Source organism: Neovison vison, chromosome 7 (genome assembly GCF_020171115.1).
Source record: "Neovison vison isolate M4711 chromosome 7, ASM_NN_V1, whole genome shotgun sequence".
In the NCBI taxonomy this organism is placed as follows: Eukaryota; Metazoa; Chordata; class Mammalia; order Carnivora; family Mustelidae; genus Neogale; species Neogale vison.
The window spans coordinates 135,965,161-135,986,579 of NC_058097.1; the positions used below are offsets into that span (position 1 = coordinate 135,965,161).

The 21,419-nt window shown below is 40.4% G+C and overlaps 2 protein-coding genes across 4 annotated transcripts in view; one reads left to right on the top strand and one right to left on the bottom strand.

Annotated features, from left to right (window-relative positions):
- GRM5 (glutamate metabotropic receptor 5) overlaps window positions 1-21,419 on the top strand; it is a 543,151-nt gene that overhangs the window by 471,166 nt on the left and 50,566 nt on the right. For all 3 annotated transcript variants that reach the window (XM_044258344.1, XM_044258343.1, XM_044258346.1), the window contains exon 8: window positions 15,970-16,909. In XM_044258344.1, the coding sequence (XP_044114279.1) occupies window positions 15,970-16,909 (940 nt within the window). The remainder of the gene's footprint in view (window positions 1-15,969; window positions 16,910-21,419) is intronic.
- Window positions 4,232-6,136, bottom strand: LOC122912505 (histidine--tRNA ligase, cytoplasmic-like). Its single transcript, XM_044258347.1, is given in 2 exon segments — window positions 4,232-5,427; window positions 5,430-6,136. Coding segments are annotated over 2 exon segments (1,527 nt in total). The 5' UTR covers window positions 6,094-6,136; the 3' UTR covers window positions 4,232-4,564.

Here is a 21,419-nt window from a genome sequence, read left to right on the forward strand (position 1 = left end):
TTTACTACTGAAATAACCTCCTAAGTAGTCTTCTTTTTTTTTTTTTATTTTATTTTATTTTATTTATTTGAGAGAGAGAGACAGTGAGAGAGAGCACGAGCGAGGAGAAGGTCAGAGAGCGAAGCAGACTCCCCATGGAGCTGGGAGCCTGATGTGGGACTCGATCCCGGGACTCCAGGATCACGCCCTGAGCTGAAGGCAGTCGTCCAACCAACTGCGCCACCCAGGCGCCCCCTAAGTAGTCTTCTGATTCTACCCTTGCCCCCTACCTATAGCCACTTCTTTTTTTTCCTTTTTTTTTTTAATTTAATTTAATTTTATTTTTCTTCAGTGTTCCAAAATTCATTGTTTATGCACCACACCCAGCCACTTCTTAACACCTCAGGCAGAGATATATTTTTGGAAAGTAAGCCAGATTATTTTACTCCATTGTCTGAGAACCTATGATGGTTTTCTATCTCATTCATCTTTGTGTATAGTATAAGAGAATGGTCAAGTTTCATTCTTCTACATATAGCTGTCCAGTTTTCCCAGCACCATTTATCGAAGAGACTATCTTTTTTCCACTGTGTATCTTTTCCTGCTTTGTCGAAGATCAGTTGACCATAGAGTTGCAGGTCCATATCTGGGCTCTCTACTCTGTTCCACTGGTATATGTATCTGTTTTTGTGCCAATACCATTCTGTCTTGGTGATCACAGCTTTGTAGTAAAGCTTGAAATCAGGCAAAATGATGCCCCCAGTTTTGTTTTTATTTTTCAGCATTTCCTTAGCAATTCGGGGTCTCTTCTGGTTCCATACAAACTTTAGGATTGTTTCCACCAGCTCTTTGAAAAATGCCGATGGAATTTTTATCAGGATGGCATTGAAAGTATAGATTGCTCTAGGCAGTATAGACATTTTAACAAAGTTTATTCTTCCAATCCATGAGCATGGAATGCTTTTCCATCTTTTTGTGTCTAATTCAATTTCTTTCATGAGTATTTTGTAGTTCCTTGAGTACAGATCCTTTACCTCTTTAGCTGGGTTTATTCCCAGCTATCTTATGGTTCTTGGTGCTATAGTAAATGGAATCGGATCTCTAACTTCCCTTTTTTATATTTTCATTGTTAGTGTATAAGAAAGCAACTGATTTCTGTGCATTAATTTTATATCCTGCCATATTACCGAATTGCTGTATGAGTTCTAGTAGTTTGGAGGTGGAGTCTTTTGGGTTTTCCATATAAAGTAACATGTCATCTGAGAAGAAAGTTTGACCATTTCTTTGCCAGTTTGAATAACTTTTATTTCTTTTTGTTATCTGCCTGCTGTTACTAGAAGTTCTAGTACTATGTTGAATAAGAGTGGTGAGGGTGGACATCCTAGTCGTGTTCCTGATCTCAAAAGGAAGGCTATCGGGTTTTCCCCATTGAGGATGATATTTGCTGTGGGTTTTTCATAGATAGATTTTATGAAGTTGAGGAATATTCCCTCTATCCCTATACTTCGAAGCATTTTAATCAGGAACAGATGCTATATCTTGTCAAAAGCTCTTTCTGCATCAACTGAGAGGACCCTGTGTTTCTTCTCTCTTCTCTTACATTTGTTCTCTCACAGTGATTGATTTGTAAATGTTGAACCACCCTTGCATCCCAGGGATAAATCCCACCTGGTCATTGTGGATAATCCTTTTAATCCTATCTCATTCAAAGTCAACTAATGAATCATTGAACACTTCATCAAAAACTAATGATGTCCTATATGGTGGCTAACTTAACAGAATAAAAAAATAAAAAACAAAAACAAAGGAACAGAAAAACAAAGTCAAAGTCCTTACAAATTTATGTTTTGTATAATCTGGTCCTTTGTTATGTCTCTGAAGTACCTTCCCTTCACTTCACCTTCCCTTCCCTCTAACACATTGTCCTTCTTTATTTCTGATAAAACATTTAGAAGGCTCTTATCCTAGGGTCATTGCCCTAGCTGTTCTGTACTGGATTGCTCTATCCCAGACACACATACTATTATCCTTCCTTCCTCCAAGTCCTTGCTCAAAGGTCTAGTCTGGGCAACTTGCTTAATATTACCAGTTGTCCCTCCTTACCCTCTTCTACCTCTTATTTTCTCCATTTCATATTTAACTTTTATTCTATTATGTTATTTATGTATTAATTTTTTACTCATTATTTGCATATTGTCAATATCTCTAGTTGGAATATAAGCTAAATTGGGGTTTTTTTTTCCTTGCCTGTTTTGTTCACTTTGGAATATCAAGTTCCTAGAACATAATAGATAATAAGTATTTACTGAAGAAATCAATTACAGAATAGAAGAAAACAAATCCCCATGTAGAGAGTGTCTGTCACCCACTGCAATATGAACTTCTTATTCTGCTAACTAATCCAAAGACTGGAATCATTATCTCCATCTTACAGAAAACTGAGGTTGAAAATGTAAAATATCAGTGTTTGTGGTCACAAAGTAAGTAAAAGAAAAAAGGTTTAAGCCTTACTGTAAAAGCCCTGATGTAAAACTCTGTACTTTTTCCTTGATACGATGCCATAGGCAATATGGAAATGAACATGAATCACTGGTTTCCTTCTGAAAGGATTTCCAAAATGCAAAGAAAAATTGTGCACAGTGGTCTTTTTCAAATAGCAAGTTTGATGAAGCTGTTTTAGTTAATGCTGAAAAGATCAATGGGGTTTGTTTGTTTTTTTAAGTGAAATTCCAGGGCTCGTGCATCAAAAAATTGTAAAATGCCTTCTTACTCTTCCAATTTCTCAATTTTCATTAACTGATAAATTTGTTTATCCCCCTAGAGAAGTCAAAAAGATGATATATCTATAAGCACAATAGCATTTGTGCCCAGAAAAAAATAAAATTGCTAAAAATAAAATTGCTAAAAAGTCCCTCTCTCAATGGACCTTCTCAAAACAAGTCTCAAAGAGAACATAAGCCAGTTTTCATCTTGCCAGAAACCATGCAATGAAAAATGTGTGCTGTATTCTTCGCAGTGATAAATTTGTGGTCTGGCTAAAAACAATGTCCTCATGGTCAGAAACCACTCTGATATGACCAGACTGAAGAAAATAATGTGGTTTCATTGATTTCAGTTCTTGATAAATAGAGCTTACCCAAAATAAATTATCGCATTTCCCCCCAATAACATAAAACATTATAATACAATGCCTACCACTACACTATCTAACCCACTTGGAAAATACTTCATAAGGCAGTGGTATAGTACATGAGTAATATGAAACAGATAAATGTCTCCTACTTGCCTCCTCTTAAAAATCACATTAAGTCAAGTGAAAAATTCTGAGAGCATATGTGCTGCCTTGTACTTACAAACAATTTAAGACAAAATAATACCATTTACTTGGGGCTGTGTATATATAAACAGGCAAGAAAGATGAAATAGGCCTGGCTTTTCCCCAGAAGAACATAGAACAATCTAATAAAACACAAAGACAATTTAACAGATGTTGAGTCACTGCCTTTTTATGCATAGACTTTTCTTTTTCCTCCTTTTCTCACTTCATAATTATCATGCCACTCTTCAAGTTGCATGTTATTTTATATGGCCCTTGGTCGAATCCTTGAGATGTAGGCAGGAAGGCACTATTATCCTCCTTCCTAAAGCAGTTATCAACTTCCGATTGGAAGTCTCAGCAATAATTGCCAGAAATATTAGAATTCTCTTACGACATTCTGTCATGAGGCTGTAGAGATAGGCCTCTGCACATCTGACTTCTGCTTTTCACACTTTTCTTTACATTTCTTCTGTTTTCCACATCTGTTCTTTTCCTCCTGTGGTCCCTTCAGATGCTTTCCACATCCAATCTGACCTCAGTTCTCTTCTTTATAAATGCATGAAGTAATGGTGCCCACCTATAGAATGTGGGGACCTGAAGAAGATGTAAGTGCCTAGAAGAATAGAGTCACAGCGTCTGAGTGTTTGATTAAGCCACCATTTTTTAAATTGTTTTTTTTTAGAGAAAGAGAGGATAAGAAGTGGGAGGGTCAGAGGCAGACCCCCCACTGAGCAGGGAGCCTGATGTGGAACTCCATCTCTGGACTCCAGGATCATGACCTGACCCGAAGGCTTGTTTAACAAACTGAGCCACCCGGTGCCCAAGCCACCATTTTAAAGAAATGAATGATTGTCTGTGTGTCATCGTGGTGTGGGCCAAGTATCTTGAATGGAGTGGGTGCTTCCTTTTTTTTTTTTTTTTTTTTTTTTCCAGTGGCTGAATCATTTTATTGGACCTTTAAGTATTGTTTGGGGGAAGCATTCTCTCCATCTGGTTAGGGTCGTACAGGGGCGACCATTCTTAGGCTCGGTCCCCAGAGCACAGACTGGACTAAGCCCCCAGGACCTCCTATGGAAAAATGGTGTAATACCTGGCCACTTTTGTCCGTGATTACCAATAAAATAATCATAATAAAAAGTCTCTGTTCTGACCACTGTTCAGGTCTTCCTGCTGGAACCCAAGTGAGCAAAGCTGTTAAGTATATATGCAGAGTCTTGTCTTAGCCTCAAATAGTGCCAGTCCCAGTTTGCTGATAGTTTGCTCAACTCAGCAGATGCAAAAGTGCTGGCTTGTTCTCCTTTTGATTTCTTCCACAAGGTCTTCTCTTCGGACATCCACCTCTTCCCTGCTGGCCACTGAGCGGAGCTTGATGACCCCATCCTTGAGCTCCTGCTCACCAATAATGGCCACCAGTGGGATGCCTGCCTCCTCACAGTATTGCAACTGGTTCAGCAGCTTTGGGTTCTTCTTGTAGAGCAGCTCTGCCTTGATCCCAGCATCCCAGAGCTCTGAGACAAGCCTCAGTCTCTCCTCCAGCAGCTTCTTCTGTGCAGATGCCACAAGCACCTGTGTCTCTGTGGTCCGTACCTTCTCCTCCAAAGCCTCTAGCCTCTGCTCCACAATGGAAAAGATCCGCTCTACCCCAATGCTGAGCCCCACACATGGCACCTTGCGTCCTTTTGGGTCGAACATGCCCACTAGCCCATCATAGCGTCCTCCGGCAGCCACACTGCCCACACCCAAGGGCTCTTCCCCTGCCCGAACTGGGGTCTGTAGCAGCACCGCCTCATAGATCACTCCAGTGTAGTAGTCTAGGCCTCGAGCAAGGCTCAGGTCAAAGGAAATCTTGTCAGCAATGCCAAACAGGGTCAGGTATTCAAACAGTAGTTTTAGGTCTCCTAAGCCCTCCAAGGCCTGTTTGTTTTGGGACAGTTCAGGATCCTGGAGCAGCTGTTCCACAAGGGATACCCCACCATGCTGCTGGACATAGTCCCCAATACGGTCAGCCACCTCGGGTGCAAGGCCCTTCTCTCCCACCATCTCGTTCTTTACTTCCTCCCAGGACACCTTGTCCAGCTTGTCCACTGAGGAGCAGATGGTTCGGAACTTGCTATCAGGAACACCACATATGCAAACATCCCATCGAGGATGCGCCGATCATTCACCTTGACCAGGAAGTCGCCTATCTGAAGGGAACTCAGGATCTCACACATGATCTTCAGGCACTCTGCATCAGGGATCATGGGGTCAAATTGTCCGGCAATATCAAAATCACACTGATAGAATTCCCGATACCGGCCACGGGTCATGGCTGGGTTATCTCGCCGATATACTTTGGCTATGTGGTAGCGTTTAATGTTGGTCAGTTTATTCATTGCCAAGTATCGAGCAAAAGGAACGGTAAGGTCATAGCGAAGGGACAGCAGCTCTCCATCCTGGTCCTTCAGGTCATAGATAAGCTTAGAATCTTCTCCATACTTTCCAGTCAGTGTTTCCTTTAGTTCAAACACAGGTGTATCAATTACTTCTGCACCATGACGCTTGAAGCAGCTGACAATTACATCAAACACCTTCTCCCGAACGGCCATCTGCCGGGGACTGTAGTCTCTTGTACCCTTGGGGGTTTTGAGCACAAACTTCTGTTTCCCTTCATCAGGGCCCAGCTGCGCCTTCAGTTTCAGTAGTTTTGCCACCTCCTCCTCGATCTGCTCAGCGCTGGCCTTCTGCTGCTTTAGGCCCCGCATGCGCTCTCCCTGAAGTCGCACTAGCTCCTCCTGTGCTGCACGTTCTGCCATACTGCGGCCAACCGGCACTGAACGCTGTCTAGATCAGCTTTTGTTGCCGCCGAGTGGGTGCTTCCTAATGTACGCTCAACTAAGAAGTGAGTGACGTGCTCTAGTTGGGCTAGATGAACAAATTTTTAATCTCTTTAATGGTAAAAATGAGGCATTAATCTTGGCCCTTACACATTTATATATGGGGGGATGTTCCTATATTTTCTTCATATAGTAAATAAGAGCATTTTAGTTAATAACATATATACCAGCGGCTCAATTAAGAAATACTTAAATATTATGACATGTAAAATTCAGGAATTAGTAGTCTTGGGAAGAGAAAGGAGAGGTAAAATCTATAGCAGAATATACATATAATTCTGCAATCAGCCTTAGTCAAGGTAATGTAAACCCAGGCCTTAGAACACTCTTCTTATGTCTCTGACCCACTCCCCCGCAAAAAAATCACGATCATGTGACAGGGACTGTGGGAACACAGAAGGAATAGTGTGGGGTCTGCAAAAACTCCCAAGTCATAAAATCAAAAAGCCTCTGAATACAGGAAGAAAATGCCTTTTAGTTCGCAGAGTATTTGAAAAAAATTGTAAGAGTTTGACTAAAGCCAGAGGACCTGGCTAGCCATAGTTTTAATAGAAAGAGATATAAATTAATTGTAAAACACTCATTAGAGGTGAAAATGTCTGTGGAAAACTTTATTGAGAGTCTGTTGGTTTTAAAGTGATGACTGTAGTGTTTTATTCTAGTGAAACACAAAAATAGTCTTAAGCTTTTTATAGACCAAGTCCTGAGAAATTGCTTCACTCATGCTTTTCAGGTAATCAGTCTAATTTCTCACATATGAATTCTTTACCAAGGGTTTCTCGAGATCAAAACTCTCATTATAGGGATGAGAAAGGAATGGATTTCTGCATTATTTCTGTTTCACGTGCAGGAAAATTGAGACAGAAATAGAGTAAAAGCTTCTAACAGTAACGGGAAAAAGTTGTGTGCAAGCTGAAAATGAAGTGCCATCTCCTGATTCTTCAATTGTCCCTCCTCTTCTTTAATGTAATCACGCATTCATTCACCTGTTTCCCTCCCTGTTATGTGTCAAGCACAGTACAAAAGCAAAGGCATGGCCTCCTGCTTTCGAATTGCTCACAGTCCATCGGTAAGACAGATGCTGCAAACTCACTGTGAGCATGACGGCTGTGCCATGATGTGCAGGTGTGCTGATAGGCCCAGGCCCAGAGGCTGACCACCTGGGAGGGACCTGTTCTTCCAGCTCAGGAGATCAGAAAAACCTGGCAAATGAAAGAGGAAGGAGGAGTCAGCTAGTGAAAAGGGAGAGGGAAAGATAAAAATGGACCAAAATGTTTTAGTTAGAATGTTTTACTACTGAAATCCCTACGCTGTGTTTTTCCTCTCTTCTTCATCTGCAGTATGACCAGAAGTCATATTTTTCAAAGCTGTTCCCTACAAATGTACATCTGTGATAATCCTTCCCTTTAGCACCCTGCAGTCCCATTAAACCATCCTTTAAGCTTTAATTATGAAATAAATCTTTGCATACATTTTCAAACTCCCCTGTAAAACGTAACCAATAAAAAAGAACAAAAAATGAAAGCTACAGCCCTCAGTTGTCAGCCCTCTGAGGGGATTTGATTAAGGGAATCTAAAACACAAACATTTAATAAACCATGAAGGGCATGATATAGGCTGGGTCAAGTGAAAAATGAATGGCTGTGAGTCTCCTGTGTGGCAATGTTAGAAATGTCCCACAGTCAATCCTTGTTCTTGTCACCTGTGGGGATCCGGTGCCCATTCAGGAAAATGTCTACACTAGAAAACTTTAGAGACACAAAGGCAACAATTGGTGTCTCTGGCCCAGCAACTCAGGACATACATGCCAGGATGGGGACATTGTTGATGATTCTGAACCAATGAGATTTTCTCAGAAGGAGGCATGACCTTCTGTTAGGATAACTAATATCAAATATGTATGCTACCACTAGCCCCTCCTCACCCATGAGCAGACACTGTTAATCATTCGTGATTCTCTTTCCTACTAAGAAGACTCAAGACCCCTTTCAAAGGGGTACTTGATCCATTTCCCTTTCCTGATACACCATCAATCAATCAATCAGTCAGAAATCCCACAGGATTTTAATCTCAGCCCCAATAAGTTAGCATATCAAACCTTATACTATTCCTCTATAAAACAGAATTAATGATACTTACCTGACTTGTTTAATAAAATATCTAGGATAACATCTGACATATAGTAGGCACTCAATAAATGTTACTTTCCTCCTTTTTGTAATGCTGGCATAAGTAGGAATGAGGTAACTTCCTATGGAGGCAGTTTCTGATAAAACTTACCCAACATTTTGGATACCAACTAAATCAGGAAGTAATTATGGTATGTTTTGTTTTATGATGACATGTGGTAAAAATCAATCAACTCTAGATAATCCTTCCCCACTGAGGACTTCTTTTTTTTCCTGGCCTAAAGTAAAACATGTTGCAATTAATAGCCTTCTTGAGACGAGTGCCCTGAACTTTATAGTTAGATGGAACTTCTTAAAGAATGACTTCTGTCTCCTGCCTTTCTGTTTCTTCTACCCATGCTTCCCAGATCCAATGAACTACTCAGAGCTACATTAGTCTGTCAATATAAAACATTTATCATTGCCAAGTTAGTACCAGGAATATTTCTAATGTGAAACAGGTCACCTCTATGCAGAAGTAAGCTTTTGAGGTATTTATTTAGTTTTGCTCTCTCTGGTTACCAGAATGTTTCTCCATTTACTGAATTTATTTACTTAATCTTTACTGAATTTAGACTTCTATCTATAATGGTAACTAGGAATTCTGTAACTTGGAACTTCCTAAAGGCAACAAAAAATGTTTGCTGTGAATAACTTGATCCATACACCAGGAAGAAAATTATAAAGTTTGATTGTATCATGTATATATTACTTTGTGAATTGCTATGTTAATATGAGTGAGGCAATATGCTCAGTACCAGGGATCCATTTGTGAGCAGAAGAGACAAATCCCTTAACATTAGAGTGTTATAGTCAAGGAAGGAGGGTAGACCTTAGCCATATAATCTTTCTCTCTCACTCCCTCTCTCATACACACAAAATAGGTGATGTTATAGTAAATGCCACAAAGAAAAATAAGGTACCTAAATATCACACACACACACACACACACACACACACACATGCACACACCACTTCCAATTCTTCTGAACCATGGAAGTGATAAAGAAAAAACCTTTAGCTCAGGCTATGTGAAAAGATTCTTTTCAGGGGTATGAACAATGCAGAAAGAATTCTGAGTCTGCATTCTTCTGCTATCCTTGGTTCAACATCCTAGAAACCAAAATCTAGATTAAAGACAGAAAAATGGTCTATGGATGGAATAGACTGAAAGCAAGCATGATGTTAGTCACCAGTCAACACCTTGTACTCTGGACAGATCTACTGCCCAGGTATCAAAGGATGGTCCCACAATGGCCCCACATCAGTGTTGTACACCTGAAATGGCTGAGGACACATACATATGGAACTTGTTAGGGAGTTCCTGCCTCGCTGACTTATAGAATATCAGGTATCCATCCAGGATCTTTGCCTCCTCATTCCTTCTGTTGGGTCCCCCCAAATTGGGTACCCCAATAATGGGTCCGTGATTAAAGGAGCGAGACTGATACAAAGCGAAGGTCAAACAAAGCTTTATTTCACGCCAAACATCAGGAATCAGACTGACCGTCTGCCCCTACAGAGGGACGACCCCTCCTTGTTTTCCAGACTAACTTTTATTGAGTAAAGGCCGTGTGGTTCGGCCTGGCCACACACAGGTGGTCAATGAGATTGTAACGCACACAGGAAACTCCACAGTGATGCTAGGCAACCAACTGAATTACAATTTACCTAGTAGACATTTGAACCAGCCTATCACACCTTGGTTAGGACTGGCGCCAAAAGGCTCCCAAAGGGCGAGGGCCCATACTCCCTGGTAGCTAGGAGACAGTATGTGCCCCCACTGATTGAATACCTCCACTGGGCCTGACCCACCCTTGTACTTGGACTTTGTTACCTGGGACTGGTTTCCAGGACTTGCTTTTAAGTAAGTTCCCCTGTTGGGGTGGGGGGCGGTGGTAAGGTCAATTTAAGCTTTACAGCAAAATGCCAGTTCAACCAGGGTGGGGCTGCTCTGGCTGAATAGGCCCTTACACTTCTGCCTAAACAGACACCTGGAAAAGGATATGGAAATGTAATAGTCTAGGAACTATTAACTAAAGGAATATTAATCCTTTAAGACTAATACCTGAAAAATAAACATGAGTACCAGTTATTACTGAGCAGTGATATCATTTTTAGGTGTCCAGGAAATCAGTGGACCATCCATTCTCCCGTTAGAGTTATGGAAAGCATATTGGTGGAATCACAGGATGAATGTGAATAATACAGTTTTTTGGCAGTTCACTTTCCCTTAAAAAAAAAAATCTTGTATTTTCAGTATTTATCACTTCAAACTATGAAAGCATAGATTATACTAGAGAACAATAGAAAAGGGATCAAGCATGAAAGAGGAAAAAAATGAGAAATTGGGTAGCTACTTAAATAGATTTTATCAGAAAATAGGTCTTTTTTTTCTACTCTGTTGATCATCTGCATTTTTAGAAAGAACTGCATTGTTGGGTGTCTTCTGTGAAGCTCTAATATGCTTGCTAGGAGGTAACTTCATTCTCGTGATCAAGATTCCTTAATCAAGATATAACATATGTTAAATTGATTAAAATTATACTAAAATGATAGAATATATATACTGTACTCTTAGTTAACCTCCATATACCCTTCCAGTATGCAGTAATTGACCAGTACACTAAGAGTACTTCCAATAACTTACCATTACACTAAGAAGGAAACAGGGATTAAAAAACAAACAAATAGTAAGGGAGAAAATGCACAGTAATTCACAGAAGGAAATAAAGAAGGCTTTAGGAAGAGTAACAGGGCATTCAGATGTTTGTAAACCAATGCACACAGCAGAGGTGGTAGTTAATGGGAATTTAAATTTATATCATAGTAAGATTAGCATTATTCTGAGATTTGGAAGAATATGTTCCATCATAGGAATATAACAATGGAAGGAAACCATCTTGTTCAAAGGAAATAGATCTAATAGTAGTAAGGGGGGGAAAAAATAAGAGAAAGATGAACCACCAGAAGAGATATCTGCAAACCTGAAGCTCACAACTTTGTGCCAGCCCTCTGGGTAAGGATTTAAAAAAAAAAAGAAAGAAAGAAAGAAAATCTCCAGTGACATTGTTGGAGGGCCTTCCAGCTGACCACTTCCCTTTGGCTTTTGATACTCTTCTTTCCTTCTATCTGGTCTGCCTTATGTCTTCCCTGACATATACTCTTCCTCTGCCATTCCGTAATATTGGTGTTTAGCCAGACTTCTAAGCTCTGCTCTCTACCTGTGAAATTCCTCATTAATTGTATTTATGTATATATCTCTTATGTCCACCTGTAAACAAATGACTCCCAAAGCTGTAACTTTCACCCTGATATCTCTTCTAAACCTCTGTTTCCACCTACTCAGTACCTCATAGACATTGCAAATACAACATGTCTAAATTGGAACTAGGTATCATCACCACAAAATCTGACACTTTTCTTCCTACAGCCCTCATCTTAGTTATTTTATTAGCATTGCTATCAACTTGGTTAGAAGCCCCTTTCCTGAAACTTCTGTCTACCTCATAATTTCTTTCAGTTCCAGCTCTAAAATGTCTTTCCCAGCTCAATGTCTTCTTCAGTACAATAACTTAGTTTTTTCCCATCATCCTCTTGTGATAGCCTTCTGATCAGTTTATTTACCTCCAGTCTCCACTTGCAATTCTCACCTCCTGCCTTTCTGATCTATCTTCCCCCACCACTAATCTTGGCCTTGAGATATAGTTCAAAGTCTTAGGTACAGGGGTGCCTGGGTGGCTCAGTGGGTCAAAGCCTCTGCCTTCGGCTCAGGTCATGATCCCAGGGTCTTAGGATCGAGCCCTGCATCAGGCTCTCTGCTCTGCAGGGAGCCTGCTTCCTCCTCTCTCTCTGCCTGCCTCTCTGCCTACTTGTGATCTCTGTCTGCCAAATAAATAAATAAAATCTTTGAAACAAAGTCTTAGGTACAGTGTGGATGATCACACCTTGGAATTATCAAAGAAGACATTCACAGACTGGATAAGAAGTCAGTCTGATACTCTAAGGTTGGGCTGCCAACCAAGGACCAAGGATCAGTTGTATAGTCATTAAGCTTACTTATTCAAAATAAGATTCCTTTGTCCTGATTCAAAATGCACTGATTCAAAATCTCCTGAGTTAGACCCTTGGATTGAATTTTTGTAGACGCTGCAAGTGATTGTGAAGCACATCCGTTTTTGGAAACTCTAAGAACTTATCCAATTATAAGATTCAGTGATTATACCACTCTAATCAGAATCCAATTTGCTATTCCAAGAGAATAGTTACAAAAGTATTTTGTGCAATGGCAGCATCATTAAACTAAACATAAAGCCTTCTGAGTGGTTCACATTAAAGAAAAAACACACATTTGAGTGTATAAATTCTGGCAAATTTGTGACAATAATCACATCACATTAGAGGCATGCCTCATGCACATTTCTTCCAACAAATATATCTAATGGCATTTTCTTTAGTTTCACACATGATGTTAATGGGTTACATAGGAAGAGTTCAAGAATTTGATGTAAAAATAGTGGTGAGTGCTGTCATATGCAAAACATTTAGGATTAGGGTGCTAATTACATCTAAATAGAAACAATTAAGATTTAGCAGAACAGCAGAGAAAAAGGAGTAAAATGAGAGCCTTGAAAGTAAACATTTATACATTTTTTTTCAGCTGATTCTTTTTAGCTAATGAAAGAATTCCCACTTCATGCACCACATAATCTGTTTCCTATGCCAGTAAGTTACTGTGGGTATTAACAACCCATGACCTATGAGGGGAAACAGGCCCCGTTAGAATTAACTACAGTAGATAATAGATTTCATTGTCACATCACTGTTCTAAATAAAAAGTTATAGAAGAATAAAGATAGGAATAATTGACTAATCCCTATTTTACTACTATAAAATAGTCTCTACCAGCAACAAATCTATAAATATGAAGCAAAACCCCGTGGTATACTAAAATTTCAGAGATTGAATTCCCACATATAAGCCGTGTATGTGAATGCAGATGTCTAAAAATAAGGATACAATATCTTCATTAGCAATGAGATATGTGTTTATTTACAATTAATAACATTATGTAAAATAACGGTCTCATATTTAGTCTGGGCCATCCACATTTTTTTAAGTTAAAAACACCTGGTTTCAATATTAAATACATGGGAGTCTCTTATTTGTTTTGCTTTGTTTTGTTTTAGAGAGAGAGAGCAAGCAGGGGAAAGAGACAGAGAGAGAGGAAGAGAGAAAATCTTAAGCAGCTCCATGCCTAGCTTGGAGCCCTAAGCTGGGTCTGTTCTCATGACACTGAGGTCATGACCTGCTCCAAAATCAAGAATCAGACTCGTAACTGACTGGGCCACCCAGGGGTCTCTAAATACACAGTTTTTTAAAATAAGACTGCTTTACCCATAGAAACAATTCTGTAAAGTGTACCAAAGATCCAAGGCTAACTAAAGTCCCATTAAACCCATAATGAATTTAACAGCAATACTAATGGTACTATTTCAAGCCTGAGATCTTGAAGAAAGAGACTGACAAGGCAGAAATAAGAATATTTCTTTGCCTTTTTACAAGAGCTGCCCTTAGACATATTTTGAAAGAGCCACATGTTTCTTTGCTATTATTACTTATTGTTGTCTCCCTTACCTCCAAGTAACTTTTGATATTCAAAACCTCTTACTGCAACACCCTTGACTGTGACATATGCGAATTTAATAGGAAAATCTTACACTTGTAACAATTAGGATTAGAGTTGGATGCATATATGAGGGGGTGGAGAAGTAGCTTAAACAAGACAAATGTGATGTCTGTAGTCTAGAGCTAGTGAGTGATTCCATGGTTAATGGGGATTCTCTTCCAAAACTTAGGACACGTTTTCTGTTCTTAAAGTTACTTTATATTCCAAGATAACTGCTGGAGCTCTAACCACCACCTTTATAGTCCAGGAAGGGGAAGGAGAAAGCCGAGGAGGGCCAAAAGGGTATTCTCCAAGATTAGCTATTTTTCTATAAGGAGTTCCCTGCTTATATCTTTCTGGCTAAAACCTAGTCACATAGCAATCTGACTGAAAACGTTGCTGGAAAATGTAGTGTGGCTGCACTCTTTACCAGCCCCAAATGAAATTAGTGATCTGCTGCTGAGAATAAAGGGGAGAGTGGATATTTGCAGGCAATTAGTTATCTCTGCCATGTTCCTCAAATGTCCAGTACTCCAGATTGTTTAACTCCTTTCCTGCTCACTCAATACGGTTTCTTTATTTCCATGTTTCTGTTAAATGTAACAAATGTTACTTTATAAACACACACACACACACATGCACACATACACAGAGAAAAAGAGAGAGAGAGAGAAATGACCCTTCTAAGAGCAGTGGTTCTTAACTTTAGCTGTACCTTTAGAATCGCTTGGAGTGTCTGTTAAAAATCCTGATGTCCAAATCAGTTAAATCAGAAACTCCGACAGCGAGACCCAGGCCACAGTATTTTTTAAAAATGCCTCTGGGTGATTCCAGTGTGCAGCCACGTTTGAGAATCACGATCGTAAAGAAATGTGAAAACAAGGTGCATACCCCAAATGATGCCAAGTTCTGTCTTTTTTTTTCCCCCCTGATGTGTAATGAAGTGATACAAAAACATGCAAGCCACGGGTCAAGAATAGTTTTTGGAGTGTGGAGTGTGGGTACTTCCCACACAGACCAGTTTTTTGCCTCTTGGGTCATTTTGCCTCTGCTTCCCCCCCCCCTTTTTTATTAAGTATCTTCTCTTTTATAACAATGGAACCATGTGGTTCTCTGAAAATCCTAACCTTTCTATACAGTGGATTCAAGGACAGCATAGATGGATCCACTGTTGATCATCCTTGATGTCCTGAACTCTCAAGGAGCCCACATCCATTTAAACTCTCTCTATTGCTTCAAATAATTTTCAAATCTTTCCACACTTTTATCTCATCCCAGATCAACACAGCATCCAAAGGAATGTTTAACACTGGTGTGACCATGTCCTTCCTTTCCTGTATATATATATCCCTCCAATGATTTCCTATTGGTCTAGGCCTCTCTGCTTTGCAAGAGCCTTTTCTTCCTACCTCCCAGCCTTATCTCGACCACTCACTGCACCTGTACAGTGGCCTCCTTTCATACCTCCAGTGGCCCCTAGCTTTCCTTACAATTAATCCCCATATGCTGTACCTACTGAATGTCCAGTCATCGAAACAACACTTCCATTTGCTCAATCCTGTTGAAGGAGGCTTTGATTGCTCCCATAGACTGCATTAGGAACCATGCTGTCCTTCTTAATGGCCCTTATCACAGTTGTATGTAATTATTTAGAAGCACTCCCTCCCCAATTATTTCTTAGGAGAGCAGGGCGCATGTTCTTCACCATTTTGTTTTCAGAACCTAGAACAGCTCCTCTCACAGGATGTGTGATACTATAAAGATACATATTTTATGAATGAATATATGAAGAACTGAGTAACATGGGATATTGAGATTGGAAAGGTAGATTAGAGTCAAAGTGTCCTGAAAAGGGTCATAAGCAGCTGCTGTAACTTAGGCAGTTTACTTAGGTGACCCGAGTAAATGTTTCCTTTTTTTTTTTTTTTTTTTTTTCCCAATGTGTCTGTGTCTCTGCAGGCTGTGACTTGATCCCAGTACAGTATCTCCGCTGGGGTGATCCTGAGCCCATTGCAGCTGTGGTGTTTGCCTGCCTTGGCCTGCTGGCCACCCTATTTGTCACTGCAGTCTTCATCATTTACCGTGATACGCCAGTAGTCAAGTCCTCCAGCAGGGAACTCTGCTATATCATCCTTGCCGGCATCTGCCTGGGTTACTTATGTACCTTCTGCCTCATTGCAAAGCCCAAACAGATTTATTGCTACCTTCAGAGAATTGGTATCGGTCTTTCCCCAGCCATGAGCTACTCAGCCCTTGTAACCAAGACTAATCGTATTGCAAGGATCCTGGCCGGCAGCAAGAAGAAGATCTGTACCAAAAAGCCCAGATTCATGAGTGCCTGTGCCCAGCTGGTGATTGCTTTCATTCTCATATGCATTCAGTTGGGCATCATTGTTGCCCTCTTTATAATGGAGCCTCCTGATATAATGCACGACTACCCAAGCATTCGAGAAGTGTACCTGATCTGTAATACCACCAACCTAGGGGTTGTCACTCCTCTTGGATACAATGGCTTACTGATTTTGAGCTGTACCTTCTATGCTTTCAAGACGAGAAACGTTCCAGCTAACTTCAACGAGGCCAAGTATATTGCCTTCACTATGTACACCACCTGCATTATATGGCTGGCCTTTGTGCCAATCTACTTTGGCAGCAACTACAAAATCATCACCATGTGTTTCTCCGTCAGTCTCAGTGCCACAGTGGCGCTGGGCTGCATGTTTGTGCCGAAGGTTTACATCATCCTGGCCAAACCAGAGAGGAATGTGCGCAGCGCCTTCACCACGTCTACCGTGGTGCGCATGCATGTGGGGGACGGCAAGTCATCCTCAGCAGCCAGCAGATCCAGCAGCCTGGTCAACCTGTGGAAGAGGAGGGGCTCCTCTGGGGAAACCTTAAGGTAAAATGGGGTGGTGGGGAGTTATGGGGTACTGGCCTCTATAGTTGAAGCAATGGCATTTGCTTCCTGGTCTTTTATAGGAAATATCTGAATGAATCAAACTCTGGGAGGAGGGGTGGGGTGGGGAAAGGGGGCCTTGGGCATTCTCATTGAATGGTTTTTATGGGATTAATTGGGTGTGGCCCCAGTTACTTATGCCAAAGCCAGAAACAGAGAAGTTGGGATTGAGAGAAAAAGCACAACTTCAGCAGAAAGGAGATGAGGTCCAAAAGGGCAGGGAGAACACAACTAAGTCATTAAGCTAAGGCAAGGCAAGTGATTAAGCCAAGTCCTAAGGGGACAGAAATACATCGTGGACCAAATTCTAATTCACCAGAACAGAGTAGAGAAGGTTATTGTTAACACAGAAGGTTATGCTGAGCACAGAGTACCACAAGCCTTATACATCTGGCTGCACTGTGTGCCTGAACTTTTCCAAGCCCAGAAGAGCCCTCGACTGCCCATCCCATGGAGACATGTGAATGTAGACTCTGTGTTTTAGTTCTTAATGGGCAACTTGAACTCTTTGGGAAATGTCTAAGTCTCCAAAAGTGACCTTGCATATAATCTTCCACAACAACCATCCACTTTCCCATCTTCTCTGTTGCCCAGAGTCCCTTCCCACCCTTCAAGTTCAGTATCCCAGGTAGTACTTGTGGGTAATTTCCATCTGAAAAGAATCCAGAGCCAACAGCCAGTGATTCCCCCACCACGAGGGACGTCCTAATGTGATAAACACCTCCAAGACACTTCGGAAGGCAACAAGATCGGGCGCTCTCTCTCTCTCTCTTTTTTTTTTTTTTTTTTTTTGAGCCAATTGAGATCTGTATCTTCAATAAACATCTAGAGAATGCTGGTAGCATAGATTGCTATACTGCATGCTATCTCAGAGAACTATGGTTCCTTAAAATCTGTTTAAATATGATAAATTCTAAGAACTTAAAGTGTAACCAATCACCCAATAGAGCTGCTCTGACTTATGCCAGTGGTAAGCCTGGCTAGTAACCACTTTCTCCTTCCCTGCTTCTCTGGGGAAGAGAAGACTGTGGCCTCTGTGAGGGGCCAATGTGAAATTAGTGCAACTAATAACTTCCCAACATGGGGGAAACGAGATCATCTTATCAGTGGCTTGGGAACAAATTTAGAGGTACTAAAAAGGCTACATGGATTATTACTGGGAATAAGGACTCCTTCCATTTAAGAAGTACATACTGAAAGAGCTAATGAAGATATCATCTGCTTACTCAACAGAGATTTTACAATTTTCCTAAAGTCTGGATACATAATTGGAAGATAAACATCTTTTGAATGGAACATAAATAGCTAAATATTATTGCTTGAACAATTCTCTTATACCATAATTTAGCCTGCATGAAAAGTCCCACATTTCTATCAGCCCTTATTCTTCAAAGCCTGAATAACGGTGATGGTAAAGGTGCTGTGCTTCTGACGATTGAGAAACACTCACAAGATACTCAATCACATATTTAATTCATTTGCATTATTAACTTATATCCTTGCCTCTTTTAATTTTTTTCTAATTCCTGTATGCCTCTCATCTCATGTACACCAAGCAAGGTATTTAACTAAATTGTAAATCTTGGGGCAAACAACTATGTCTTCAGTTTCTTCAGTAAATCGTGGCAATGTCATGGTCTGGCCACAGAAGACCTTTCATCTCTCTAAACTGCCAGAATATTTTCCATCTGCTTTCCTGACTCCTCTCTAGAATATTCTTTTTCCAAAACTTCTGTAAGATCAGCCTTTTATTTTGTCTAAGTAGATCTGTTTTTCAGACTTTTCTTTTACCCAACTCTCTCCCAATAAAACCTTTCCTAATAGGTAAAACAGGCTCCAAGAAGGACAGACTTGCGAGCCTAGCTTAAGCACCCTGAAAACTTGCTTCGGGCAGGTTCCTTAGACAGTGTGAAGCAATGGGGAGGAACACTGGCTTTGTGGCCAGCTTCTTCTGAGTCTGAACCCTGGCACTGCCATTCCTTCTCTCTGAGCCTGAGTTTCTTTATTTGCCAAATTGAGATCATATCACCTACCTCAGAAGATTGTAAGGAGTGAAAGAAATAATTATGTGTAAAGGCCAGGTACACAGTAGCGGCTTTACTGAAGAAGGTATCAGAGTACAGAGCTAGGCAGCTCTGGGATTGATACTGGCAGCATCACTTACCAGCTGTGGAACTGTAGGCAAATCACTTAACCTCTCTATGCCTTGGTTTCCTCCTCCGATGAATGGAGGAGATAATGAACCACAGCCTTCAGACAGGGTTGTGAGACTACATGAGTAAATACATGTAAAGTATATGCCATATAGTAAGCACTTCGTAAATTTATATTTGCTATTTCTAACAGAGTTAACAACTGTCAATCTTCTTCCACCTCTGAATGTGTCTGTATCAGGAATGCAACCAGGATGACCCTAATAACAGAGAGAGCACCGTAAAAGGCAGTAGAGGTCTATAGACACATTGATTACACAGACTGAGCTTTCCAAAGCATCTCCATTTCAACATGGTCTGGTTCCTTGTCAGATCGTACAGCACACCCTTTGGCCTAATTTAAGCAAGGTGAGCTCCTTCAGAGTGGGAGTCTTGTCTCCCTTGTCATAACTGTACATCCAGTGCCTGCAAGTGTCAACAAGGGCCCTTGATGCATAGAAGACACTTAATAATCTTTGGTATATTTACTGAGCAAATAAATTTGGGAAGGTAGGAATGCGGTGGGTATTTCTTGCTTGTGTTTACGTATGCATACTACTATCCCCTAGTGGTTTTATTGCCTTTCATAACATGAAGCCTACTGTGATCTGTATTACAAATATCCCCTGCACTCCCATGGCCCTCAGTTTCTGCTCAAGAATTGAGTCATCACTCCCATCCATTGACCTCATGTTTTGCTCTAATTCTAACCTACCTCTAGTAACATTTGGTTACTCTTTTCAACTATTTCATCTCTACTTCAATAAATAAGGGGCAACATAAATAACAAAATTTACTAATAGTGCCAGTAGAAAATAGAAATTCTTGAGATTTTTGGCAATATTTTAACCTTTTTCACTACGGACCATGTAGTCCTTGATTTTGCAGTTTGGGTATTAGAATATTGAAGATGGTGAAGAGGGACAAACAAATTTGGCGTTTGTTGAGTTTCCTACATGTAGTTGTGGCAAATGCTGGTCTATGTGATTAAGGCTGAGACAGTGACTTATTTTTTGTCATTAACTGGCACATTCAGGCTGGACCCTGCTTTTGATGTAGAGAAGAAAGCCCAGAAAAAGCTCTAATACCCTTGCATCACACACATCCCCTACCAGCATCCTCTTCTAGCTATAACTGTACAAAATAATTTAGATCCAAACTAAAATTATTTTCCTCTAGGTTTCCCATGAGCTCTCACACTGAGTATTTCTTCTCTGTGATCCAATATCAAGACATTCAGAATGTTACTGTGGTATTTATCACATTGTAAGATATAACTAGTTACATATGGATTTATCTTTTTACTTTATAAAGGCCAGTGTGTATCACATTATCTATCTCCAGGACTTAATGGGACTAGTGGGCAAGAAGTAAACTTGGATGCTTCTAATATTTTCATGTTTTATTCTGAATTTCCTTCATTAGTTGGGTTTCTCGGGCTTGAATTCTGTAATATGCCAATGAGCCCATTTATTGGGATCTACAGGGGCCTTAAATAGTTAGCTTAAATATCTGACTCTGGGTCTTTGGAGAGAGGCAGCTACTATGCTATTACCAGCCTTGTTCTATTTTCTTCCATCTATTTATTTTCCTATAAACCCAGACTGGGTCTGGGCCATTTTTGAAAAGTCCTATACATCTCATGGCAGACAGCTAGGGCTCCATTTTAAAGATTACACTAGTTGCACACCTTAGAATGAAAGGAATACCTCCCAAGGTTGTAGTGACTATGTTTCCAGAAGTTAGGACACATTCTTGGAGCAGCAGATGTGGAGAGAGTAGATGGAAATACAGAAAACTAGTGTATAGTTCTGGCTCTGGAGCCACACCTGGATTCAAACCTAGTTGTGTGAATTTGAATAAGGTATACCAGTCTGCTGCCTCAGCTGTAAAATGGGAGACAATGATCCCTATTGTTAGAGTAGATGAAGTGATGTGTGTCAAATGCTTAGTATTAGTGTATAGATAGCACTCAATCAATGGTAGATAAATGTTTAGAAATGTGCTAAGCTGCAAGTAAGAGAAAGCCTGATTTTCAGAGACTTATACGATTTGTACAGGTTTTACTTCCGTGTTACCATAAACATGTGCACAGACATGGTCTTCCTCTTCTCAGTGGTGCCATAGTCAACATCTCCGCTCTTCTCTGCACCTTTTGTTTTTTTTAAGATTTTATTTATTAATTTCAGAGAGAGAGAGCATGAGGGAAAGAGAGAGAGTGTACAAGCCAGGGGGAAAGGCAGAGGGAGAGAGAGAAGCTG